This window comes from Malus sylvestris, chromosome 1 (genome assembly GCF_916048215.2).
Source record: "Malus sylvestris chromosome 1, drMalSylv7.2, whole genome shotgun sequence".
NCBI classification, from domain to species: Eukaryota; Viridiplantae; Streptophyta; class Magnoliopsida; order Rosales; family Rosaceae; genus Malus; species Malus sylvestris.
Window position 1 is genome coordinate 17,439,177 of NC_062260.1, and position 12,579 is coordinate 17,451,755.

Below are 12,579 nucleotides of genomic sequence, written 5' to 3' on the forward strand. Positions count from 1 at the left end.
TGGATGTTGAATTGTTGATATCGAAGCTTCTGGGGACAACCCGTATGAATTTATGAGGTAATCGATGATGAAAATTTGTTGGTTTTCTGGGATTTTTGAGGTCCTTGGTCGGTTAAAGCATTTCAGATGCTGCTGGCATCTTTGAGATGTAGATTCATGTGGGTTGGTGTTGGGTTGGTTTTCTAGGCATCTTTGAGAGATGCATGTTAGTTTCAGAGGAGGTGCGAAGCAGACAACAGACGAGGGCGAGCGGTCCTAGCTAGTCCGCCACTTTTCAAGGGGTCTCGCTAAGAACTCTCAGTGAAGCATTTAGTCCGAACGAGTGAGACTTAGTCTCATTAAAGTGAGTCCTAGTGCACAACAAACACAGACTAACATTCTTAGCTAAGCCAAGCCAGTCTAGTGAAACTTAGGGAAGCCAAACAAACACACCCTTAGGCCTCAAGGTAAGAAGGCTTCAAAGAGAAAGGGAGTGCTTCCAAGAATGATTATGCAAAGTACATGGAAGAACTTGCTCGCCAAGGTGAATTGACTTTGGCGCGGGAAATGGCGAAACTTGAGGCTGATAAGGCTAGAAAGGAGGCAAAAGCTGCAGCTGTTGAGAGAGCATTTCAAGCTAATGAGAGAGAAAGAGAGCTACTTAGGCAAGAAATGGAACATGTTAGAGAAGAAAAAATGGCTCAACGAGATCATGACATTATGAACACGCCTTTAGAAGGGAAGTCTCCAAATTCTAAATATTTTTGGAAGTTGGAGAAAGAGGATGTGGTGCAAAGAAGGCGTGCAAGAGAAGCGAAAGTAAGAGGAGATGGTCCTAACACGACAAGAGAAGATCATCATAGCACCACAAATTGGTTAAGTGATGATGAATATAGTACTTTGGGTTGTAATTTATTATTTATTGAATAGAGTACTTTATATTGTTTCCAATTTATTGAATTTAGTACTTTATTTAAAGTGAGTAAATTTATTTAATTTGGTAATTTATTTATACTAAGAGAATCTTTATTCAAATGACATAAACACACGAAATAAAATTACATAAACATACCAAATAATATAAAAAAAACTCACTAAATGAACTAAAAAAACACACCAAATGAAATTAAATAAACACACCAAATAAAAACAAACACACTAAATAAAAATTAAATAAACATACCAAATAAAAACAAACACACTAAATGAACTTAAGTATCTTGAGCTTGTTTCAATTGCCACTAATGCTCTATCAGGTCAATTTGCCGGGCATTGTGCACATATGGCCTTTGAAGTGCAGTATGGCTCATGTTGCACGAGTTCTTCGGTGGCGTCATAAGCACAATATATTTGTGTTTTGGAATTGTTCATCGTGTCTAGCTCATATTCATCAACGGCATCATAATCGTACACATTTTCCACAATCATGTTGTGAAGAATGATGCACGTCATCATGATGGATCGAAGCGACTCTACATCAAACATTCTGGCAGCACCCCTGACAATCGCCCATCGAGCTTGGAGGATACCAAAACAACGCTCCACATCCTTCTTGCACCCCTATTGACAGCTTGCAAAGTGTTTTTCCTTGCAGGACATCGTTGACCATGTTGGGTAAATGCCGTCTACTAGGTAGTATGGCCCGTCGTACTAACTTCCGTTGACCCAGTACGTGACTTTTGGTGCCTTTCCTTGCAGGACATCGTTGAACATTGGGGATTGGGCAAGGACATTGAGGTCATTTTGAGCTCCCAGAATCCCGAAAAATGCGTGCCAAATCCATGTATCAAAAGATGCCACCGCCTCCAAAATGATACTTTTTGCTCCTTTTCTATCCCTATAAGTGCCTTGCCATGCACTTGGATAGTTTTTCCAGGTCCAATGCATACAATCGATACTTCCAATCATCCTAAGAAAACCTCGCATCTCGCCCTTCTTCAGAAGCCATTGCAAGTCCATCTCAGTAGGTTTCCGGAGGTACTCTGCGGTGTAGATAGATTCGATTGTTCCGCAAAACCTCATCAAGGACTCAAGGATGGTTGATTTCCCCATCCTCACTATCTCGTCCACTTGGTCTGCAGATGCTCCATATGCAAGCATATGCAAGGCATCAGTAATTTTTTGCTCAGGAAGGAGACCCATAGCACCAAAAGCATCATTCTTTTGCACAAAGTAAGAATCATGGTTGCAAACAGCAATCATGATTTTGTTGAACAAATGTCGTTCCATTATATAACGACATCTAAAGTACATATCAGGGAATGCACTGTTACGGATAAAATAATCGTCCAAGAGTTCCGTACCTCGTCGTTGCCTGCTTCTAACAAGGTTTGCGGAACGGTTGGGCTTGCAGATCTGAGCCACAGCTTGGATGACCTGACGGGAATGTGAGGTTCTGGCCATTCTTGCTTTGTTATCTCTCATTCTACGCTCCTCATCATCTTCCATCTCATTTTGGGCCACCTGGAGATGGAACATTCCTTTTGATTGGTTAAACAATTCTTCCTCTTGCTGATCGATTTCCTACATCATCCTTGAGGAAGAAGAAGACATGATTGTAAACAGGAAGCAAAAACTATGAATAATGATATAGATTTTGATTTTGGTGAAGAAGGAAGTAGAAATTATGAATAATGATAGAGATCTTAAGAAAATTGGTGTGAGATTTGTGAGGATGGATGATGGATTATATAGAGGATTAAAAAACGATTAGGTTGTAGATAATGCCACGTGGCATGCCGTTATTCGTTAAAAATCTGACTGAAATCTATCCTCAAAGATTGTAAACAGATTGTGACACATGACGTGACATGATTGGTTAAAAATCTTATCGGAAATCCATCACCAATAATTGTATTTTCGGATAATGACACGTGGGGCAACGAGAACAATTAAAAATCTTATCGGTAATCCATCATCAATAATTGTCTTTTCGGATAATGACACGTGGCGCAACGAGAACGATTAAAAATCTTATCGAAAATCCATCACCAATAATTGTCTTCTCGGATAATAACACGTGGCGCAACGAGAAAGATTAAAAATTTTATCCGAAATTACAAATAAAATTGTTTTGTATTATTTTATAAATAAAAAAATAGTAATATTTTATTGCCAATTGTCAAGGTTATTCAGTGTAGGGGTGGAGATGCAAAAAGCTGTTATTGTTCATTAAAGACAGTTACTATTCACTGGTGGATTGAATAATGAATAGTCTGGGGGAGGGCTCCCACGCTGGAGTTGCTCTTAGCTACTAGGGAACATTCAAATAGACTACACTTTTTCTCTTCTCATCAATTATGATTAGTTCACATATACGCAGTTATCTTTACCCTCTCCATCACGATATTATTAGTAACATTATCATCCAAATTATCAAACTTTAAATTATGACATATAATTTTGAAACAATTTATCGAATGTAAATCAAACCCTCGGGTGTAAAGGTAACGTTCTTAACCACTTAGATTTATGGTAAGCTGAAGTAATGAGAATAGATCACAAGTTATGGGTACAAAAAAAAAAGTGTTCATTTAAATCATACGAAAATTTTATTATTAGAGTATTATTATATGTTTATCTTTAAAAACAAGTATATGTATGTAAAACTACTCGGCAACTTTGCAGTTTTAGAACGCCAACACGCACGCGCGCGCGCGCACGCACACGCAGACATTAGATTGTGCAGCTTTCAGCTTCGAATGTAAATGTAGAGTTCTTGGGATGTTTTGTTCTTGGGTAGTCCCAGCTCTTGCTGTCATCAGCTACTTATACATCTTGGACTTTATTCTTTTGCCCATTTTTCTTTTCTAAATAATTGAAAGGTATTTTGTTGCAACCCTAAAGCAGGAGTACAAACCCTGTCATCCATATATATATATATATATATATATATATATATATATATATAACTTGGGTTGGTTTGTTCGACATTCTGCAAATGATAACAGCATAAAGTCACTTTTCTTATTCTTCAGTTTGATTTGTGTAGTTGTACACTTGTAGTTGTCTTGGAGGTTTCTCCCTCGAACCTTGGACCTAGCTTCTCTGTCCTCCCAGTTCTTATAAACTCTCATCCTTTTTTATTTGTGTGGTCACGATTAAGCCACGTCAATATGTTATATCACTATTGTTTTTTATCTTATTATCTCTATAAAAAAAATCAATATAAAATGTTGACGTAGCTTAACCGTGACCACACAAAACAGGAAGGAATGAGAGTGTATAGAAACTGAGAGGGCAACGAAGCCAGGTCCCTAAACCTTTACAACCCTAAAACAGCAGAAGATAAAGTAGAATACAATAAAAGATATAATAAACTTTGCTTTTTCTTATACATTTCACTTATATAAAAATCCCTTTCTAGGGCAAATCTATTATAACTCTTTTCGATTAAATTGTGCAAACTGATAAGAACTATTCTCCAAATTTCCTAGGGTAGATAATACAAATATTATTTAATATATAACTAACAACCAGAAGTTCTCTTACATCATTTCTGCACAGTCCCTCTTCCTCAAACACTCCTCCATTCTTTTTCTAACCTTTGATTGATAAAATTAAAGGAAAACTATGTGGAGGAAACAAGGCGAGAGTGTGCAAGGAGAAGACAAGAGTACTATATACACTTCATAAAAAGTTCCTTTTTAGGGGTTTAATGCAATGACATATGTTCAACTGGTTTGGTAAGCATGCGTAATTGTGCAGCTCTTTTTGTGCGTTTAGAAAATAAAATCAAACCACCCTGTAACAAAACTAAGAATTGCAACGAAGGGTGACTAGTCACTAGTTTTACACAATTATATATATCTATCGCTCTCTCATCATATGACAGTTTCAATTAGGGGTGTGCTATCCACACATCCCATTTTACTTCTCACACACCCCTTGATAATTTATGTCCGTTGATCTTCTTCAATTCATCAGATCCGATAGTCGAAAATTAAAAAAGTGTGTGAGAAGTAAAATGGGGTGTGTGGATATCACACCCCTTTCAATTATTCTCCTTCTAGCTCGAATAAGGCCCCTTTCTTGAATGTGTCCAGGACCATTTCTGATCCAGCTAGAATTGGGATATAATTCAAGCCCAATAAGATTCTTGTCCGTGGAAGTGGATTAAGAAGCCTATATGATGTTGTGAACCAAACAAAACTGTATAGCCTGTATGCTATAGGGCTCATTTCTCATTGATCTGAATAGTTGAAATTCTTAAACCATTGCATAAATGACTAATGAAGAAAGTTCATTGTGATTAGTTTATCTACTAGAGGGTTTTGCATGGCAGAAGTGTTTTCTTCGACGTGGTCATTTATTGCTGAATTTGATATACAAGGTGTGTATTAAATGGATGTGTTTCTAATGTTTCAATCTCAATTATTGATATTAAATGCAACGGTGAGTGACAAAATATCATTAATCATCGGATCACCAAGAAAATGTAACTCTTGCTTATATATGGAGATAGAGGAAGGAGTTTCTACATAGTGTTACAAAGATGGCATGTTGGCCTAACTTGATTATTAACTTTTGTTTCTTGTACACATGCCGTTTTTCGATTTAACAATTTTTGTACGTGATGTTTACACCCTTACATAACATGTTGTTAATAATCTACATGTTACACATATTATAACTTGAGTCAATGTCACCACATGGTTATGTGATGGTCACACTAAACAAAGTCTCGCGTGGCTTGGCAAGGGCAATATGTCCCAACCAACTTTGAAGCTTCCATGCAATTGCCAGCCCTTTGACTTGTAGTGAGACATACCTCAATTATTGCATGAGACCTCACGTTTGTGTTTATCTATATCGTTTGTTTCTCCTACATAATTAGCAGTCTACTCACGATTACACTATTGCCCTTGTATCCAAACAATGCTAATGAATTGGACTAACCAATAATAACGTTAGTATAAAATAGAAATCAAACAAATTAGGTTAGATATCAACCCTATTATGAAATAATAACTACCAAATTATACATTATCTCATTTGTTTTTTTTATTTATTATTATTAGTTATACTCTTATTGTAAATATGAAGAAATAAAGACTAATTAATCTCATTATATTAGTTACAAAAATGTTCTAAAATCTTATATGATATATCAAAGATTCTTATATTCAACCGAGTTATATTTTGATACGCATTTCACATGCGCACATGATGAGAAATACTGTAATTATATATTTTTCCTTGGCCTGAAAACAAGAAAATATTGTAATTATATATACTAGATACAGTATGTGATTAAAATTTCTTAAAAAGAATTAAATTAATGTTAAATTATGCAAAAAAAATTAGTGGATTGGAGAAGTTAGAAAAAGTGGAAAGAAAAGTAGACATGGGATGCAAATATGAGAGAGAGAGTGAGTGAGTTCAAGGTACTAATAGAGTGACAAATTTGTTAAGTAACATAAACGTGTAAGTGAAATTAGCAAATGATATTTTTAAAGAAAAAATTTGTTAATTCTTTAAAGATGCTTTAGACCACACTTTAAATCGAGTCGATTTCTCACCTACGTGAGAGTGTTTGGATTGAGCGTGAATAACTCCGCCACCACTAAAACAAGCTCCAAACCATAATTCTAGCCTTTTGAGAAAAATGGTATTTTGGGAAAACAATAAAAAAAGGAAAAATAAGAGACAGTTATCGACGAAATTATGAGATATAATAGCAGGTGATTTAGGAAGAGGCAGGACAGCCACGGAACTTGTGATGAGAGAATATCAGAAGGATCCCACACGCTGTCAACACGGTAAACACCACCACCTTAATCCCTCCCTTCTATTCTTCTTCATCATCCGCCACTCTCTCTCTCTCCCTCCCTCCCTCCCTCCCTCCTATCGAACCCGACCAAGAAGCTGCAACAAACACTGAGTTATAATCTTTAGATCCTTTGCGCGGGAACAAGTTGGAAATTTCGGACCGTGGGATCTGGATAGTAAGGAAGGGGCGCAAGATGAGCGTGAAGGGGCCGAGGATGAGGACCCGCTTGGGGAAGTACGAGCTGGGGAAAACGCTGGGAGAGGGAGCGTTTGCGAAGGTGAAGTTCGCCAAGAACATGGAGACCGGGCAGTGCGTCGCCATTAAAATCGTCCACCGTGAGCAAGTCCTCAGAAACAAGATGATCGAACACGTACGTAATAAAACATAAATTGTTCAGTTGGTTGAAACACATTAAAATGTGTGTAAAAACGTGTGTCCCCATATCCTAATCCTTATATAATGTGCTTTTTTCTTCAAATCAATCAAAATGTACGTAGGAATGTCGTTCAGAATGATTTGGTATGAATCACTTCTGCGCATAATCGTTTTTATTGTTTTAGGTTTTGAAAAGGTTTTTAAGTTTTTCTGCCAAATGCAAAAGGAGGCGCTGGTAAACAGTACATGCCTTTAATCATTTTAGGATGGCAGTGTGACCCAAATGCCTTTTTTTGTTTTTGTTTTTTTTTGTTCTAACACTCTAATTCTTCATGGTTGGTTTGAAGTTGGCGATCAATGATAAACATTATAATTCATGTTTTTTAGTAGGTCAGGTGATAAAATACGAGGACTTTAGTTGGTTATAATGTAGAGCAGGAATGAAAGTATACCTAACTGTTTCTTGGTGCTTGTATTGAAAGATAAAAAGAGAGATATCAACAATGAAGCTGATCAAACACCCAAATGTTACCCAGATGTTTGAGGTAATCTCTTCCATTTTTATTTTGTTGAAGAAAAAAAATTATAGGTGTTTTCGTTATGATCGTTATAGTAGCTTTTTAAAAAAAATGTGAAATCTTAAATTTGATTGATTGTAAATGATATGAACAATCATATAGCTTGTACAGGGGGTATTGAAATACGCAATGAATACCATATGCATATACAGATTTCTTCGCACATTTCTGAATCGAGAACTTTTTGTGCTTATGAATAGGTCATGGCAAGCAAAACTAAGATCTACATTGTTCTCGAGTTTGTTGATGGGGGTGAGCTCTTTGACGAAATAGTAAGCGATTGTTGTTTCAACTTGCATTATCCCCGGTTGCACAATACTCTTTTTGGTTAAATACTATGTTCTTACTTGTTACTTAGGACACAAGTCTTGTGTTTCTTTTGGAAAACACTCCCTTATCAGTTCTGTTTTTCCTTAGGCCAAAAATGGGAGACTGAAAGAGGATGAGGCCAGGAGATATTTCCAACAGCTCATTAATGCTGTGGATTACTGCCATAGTAGAGGCGTGTACCATCGAGATTTGAAGGTTTAACAGACTTTATAACTTTATTACAGATGCATTGGTTGCATACTGCGTGCAATAGGAATGAAATATTGGGTTTTTGGTTGCATACTGCATGCGATAGGAATGAAATATTGGGTTTCATTATTTGAGTATTCATCACTTATATCTTTTTACTTCTTCTGTAGCCCGAAAACCTTCTTCTGGATTCATATGGTGTCCTGAAGATTTCAGACTTTGGTCTCAGTACATTTGAACAGCAAGTGCGGGTGAGTAAAATTGTTGCAAAAAGATTTTAGTGGATGTAAAATATTGTATTGAAGTTGATTATAGTTTAATCCACATGTACTGTTACCAGAAGTGAATATTCCTCTTGCTATGAGGAGTGTATTTGGATCTTGTCGTTGGTGGGAAGTCGGAATGTTCAATTTGATCTTGTTCCCGATATGTTATAACTTATGTTATATGACATACTAAAGCAGATAGTGTACACATTTTGCAGGAAGATGGCCTTCTTCATACTGCCTGTGGGACTCCGAATTATGTTGCTCCTGAGGCATTCACTTCTGACCTTATGAAAACAAGTTATTGCATTACTGTTTGATTATGTTCTTTTGTTTCTCACATTTGGTATGTTTGTATCAGGTGCTAAACAATAAAGGTTATGATGGCACATCAGCTGATATTTGGTCTTGCGGGGTCATTCTCTTTGTACTCATGGCTGGTTACCTGCCTTTTGACGAACCAAGTCTTATAGCGCTGTACCAAAAAGTATGTAAACAAGTTTCGCATCCTCTGTTTAAATGATGGGAATCTCTGGATAACTTATTAATGTATGGCTATTGTTAATTTCAGATCTGCAAAGCTGAATTTTCATGTCCAGGATGGTTTTCATCCGGTGCAAAGAAAATGATTCAGCGCATACTTGATCCAAACCCTGTAACGGTGAGCTCCAAAGCCCTTTCTACTGTGACAAAATTCAATAAGTACATTCTTCCCATATGCTCTTGAAAGTTATTATTTGAGACCATTGGTATATGAGCGTGCGCATATAAGCTCATTATACAGGCATTACAGGGCATTAATACCTTAATGCAGACGATCATTTGTTATATAGCCTGACTAGGTGTTCTTTTCTTGTTCTCTCCTTTTTTTTTTCTTTTTCTGTGACAGCGGACCACAATTCCTGAGATCTTAGAAAATGAATGGTTTAAGGAAGGGTACAAGCCAGCACAGTTCAAAGTGGAAGAGGATGTAAATCTAGATGATGTAGATGCTGTTTTCGGCAACTCAAACGTATGAATATTAGTCATAAGTTAATTTATTTCTCTCAACCATGAATTTTTCTAGTTATCTTTAGTCGGAATAATCTGTCAGTTTTTGTGTGCTTGATAGAATATTGTCTTGAGTTTGTACACATTCTGAAATAGTCCTTTTCTTTTGGCTTGTTGCAGGAAAAATTAGTAACGGAAAGGAAAGAGAAACCTGTATCAATGAATGCTTTTGAGCTTATTTCTAGCTCAAACAGTTTCAACCTGGAAAATTTATTTGAGAAGCAAATGGTATGTAGCATGACATTTTCTTAATTCCTTTTTATGAATGCTTCGGTGTGGCGCTCTACAGTATGATTGTATTTGCAGTTGCAAAATACATGTTTTGTTCCAATTGTTAGTCGGACAGAAACTAGGGAGCCTAGTAGATTTAGGAAGATTAGAAAGTCAAGGATTCGCGGTATTAGTGTTTAGGACTTATAGGTTTTGTTGAATCAAGAGCATGCTTAGGCTCACAATCCATAGTGGCCTTCTAATTCTTTGTAGTTGTCAAAGTTATTCTGCAAGTTTTCTGCCTTCTGATCATTTGGAATTCCATACTATAGGGTCTTGTGAAACGAGAAACCCGATTTACTTCCCAACGCCCTGCAAATGAAATCATGAACAAAATTGAGGAAGCTGCAAAGCCTTTGGGCTTTAATGTTCACAAGAGAGACTACAAGGTAATGTGTTTTATTCTACTCTTTCTCATGCTGCACTTTATAAGACTTGACTTAATATGCAAGTATCCTATCAAAACAACCTTCCTGTTATGTTTATAAATTCCAAATGTATCTTCTGCTAATTCCGAGCAATTGCAGATGAAGTTGCAAGGAGACAAGCATGGCAGAAAGGGCCACCTCTCCGTAGCTACTGAGGTATTGTCTGTGGCATGTATATATATTACGTGTTTGATACAGTTATTTGGAAAGCAAGTCATCACTTAGTAAGGGTCAACTTGACAAAAACTAAAGATGCTACTTTCGATTAAGTACCGAATCGTAAAACATGGTGTAATTAACTCTCTTCTTAACTTCTTGCTTAAGGTGTTCGAGATGGCCCCCTCCGTGCACATGGTAGAGCTCCGAAAAACTGGTGGTGACACACTAGAGTTTCACAAGGCAAGCGAACATTTTATTTTGAACATTTTAGTTTCAAACATTTTCCATACTATTTTTCAAGGGCCAACATGCTGTCTACTGATTCTGCCCTCTAAATGTCTGTTACTACAGTTCTACAAAACTTTCTCATCGGGTTTACAAGATATAGTGTGGAAATCTGAAGAAACTACTGAAGAATCAAGGTGATCATCTCTCTCTCTCTCTCGCTCTCTGCACGCTCGCTCAAGTGTACATGTGAGCTCATTGTTACGGAGAGTATGCTTGTTGACAGATGTTTTAATTTTTTTTTTGTGCAGGGCATAATAAAAACTCTTCTTTTGGTTCTTCTGATCTGTTTTGGCCTGTGATGCATTTAGGTCTGAGACCTATACAAATGCATAATGGTCCATGGATGCAAAGGAAACTGGGAGCATATATCGGGCAGCGTAGCCAGGCCTGAAGTGGTCCACGGTAACGAGATATGAATCCCTCAGAACTGGGGTGGTCTGGATTCTCTTCCTTTTAGTTCTATGAATTGAATCCATCGACGATTTTGAAGAAACAATTATATATCATTAGAGTGAAGTGAGAAATTCTTGATTCCCTGCTGTGATGGAAGATCGAACAATGAACATTCTTGATTGTACTTTCCAATTTTTGGACAGTCATGTGATACCTTTGTTCATGATCATCCCCATGTAGCTAGCGAGTTCAATTTTAATTTTGATAAGAGCTTTGTGATGTTATTTAAAATTCTACCAATTTTTCTGACTTAGCAACTCTGACCTATGCTACCACTCATCTTTTGTGGACATTGATAAGGAGGACTTAAGTTTACCGCCACTATGGCGTCCTATTCTAAATTGCTCTCATTGATTAGAGCCTTCCACTTAGCAACACCTTGTTATATGGATTGGAACCAACGGATATTTTGATTGAAATTTTATGGCATTGATGTAATGGAAGTGTTGGACCTATGACAATGGTAGAACATCCTGGACTCGTATGGCAAGTGTTGGTCCTCAAAATTACATACACTATGTGGTGCGGAGACTGAAGTAATTAGGAACTATGTCTTTTGGGGGTTGATTGCAGATGTGGGTCTGCCAACTCGCAACTGAGCTTGGTCGGGGGAATGCCTCTGAGTGTGATGGTGTGATGGTGTGGTGAATCGTGTTGCTGACTTTTGAATCAAGCAACTTCAGCTGAGGAATGAACACTTTCAGCCTTGAGTTGTATAACCTGAGAAGAGGTTATGCAAATCACTATGAAATTCTGGATCTTGTGCACCAGGTTCAGTAGCCTCGACTATATTGGTAACATTGTAGGTCCGCCGAATTGGTATCAAACCTTAGGGATAAAGATACACACAAAAAAAATGAGTGCTTTATTGTAAAATAATTCGGTCGTTTAACTGTCGAAGTCTAAACGTGACTTGAGAATATCCAATCATAAAACACTTCATTTCACCGAGAAAGCTAATGAAGTGTCCTCTTTCGGCGAAAGAATCAAAGATTATTTGCCTACTGAGTCTTGAGATAGTTAATCAATTGATTCGGTCGTTTAACTGTCGAAGTCTAAACATGACTTGAGAATATCCAATCATAAAACACTTCACTTCACCAAGAAAGCTAATGAAGTGTCATCTTTCGGCGAAAGAATAAAAGATTATTTGCTTACTGAGTCTTGAGATAGTTAATCAATTGAACTTCTTCTAACAGGCAGCCAAGACTATTAAGCCAAATTAGTTCTTCAACTCCTGCTCTGTTATTGCCTTTGGTGGTTGCTTCTGGAAAACGCATTCTAATAAGGCAGTCGTCGTCTGTCGGTTGCCAACCCTAACTTATCTAACCAGACTGAATTTGTGTTGTGGGGCAGTGAGTAGTTAGTGTTTTTCTCAAAAGTATGAGAGGTTTCGCTTAGAGCAATGATTTGTGTCGTGGGCAATGAGTAGTAAGGATAAA

The 12,579-nt window shown here is 37.1% G+C and overlaps 1 protein-coding gene across 3 annotated transcripts; it reads left to right on the top strand.

The window, feature by feature from the left end:
- Positions 1-6,674: 6,674 nt before the first annotated feature.
- On the top strand, positions 6,675-11,368 carry LOC126632325 (CBL-interacting serine/threonine-protein kinase 9-like). 3 transcript variants are annotated; one of them, XM_050302701.1, is made up of 15 exons: positions 6,675-7,121; positions 7,609-7,671; positions 7,905-7,976; positions 8,122-8,229; positions 8,394-8,474; positions 8,708-8,761; positions 8,851-8,976; positions 9,061-9,150; positions 9,379-9,501; positions 9,660-9,767; positions 10,082-10,198; positions 10,337-10,393; positions 10,562-10,636; positions 10,748-10,818; positions 10,993-11,368. In XM_050302701.1, exons 1-15 carry the CDS (start codon positions 6,945-6,947, stop codon positions 11,015-11,017), a joined length of 1,347 nt encoding a protein of 448 aa, XP_050158658.1. In that variant the 5' UTR covers positions 6,675-6,944; the 3' UTR covers positions 11,018-11,368. The 3 variants fall into 3 exon arrangements, with proteins under 3 accessions (XP_050158658.1, XP_050158664.1, XP_050158671.1); XM_050302707.1 differs by having other exon boundaries at positions 6,677-7,121; positions 10,933-11,368; XM_050302714.1 differs by having other exon boundaries at positions 7,036-7,121; positions 7,905-7,956.
- The last annotated feature ends 1,211 nt before the right edge of the window (positions 11,369-12,579 follow it).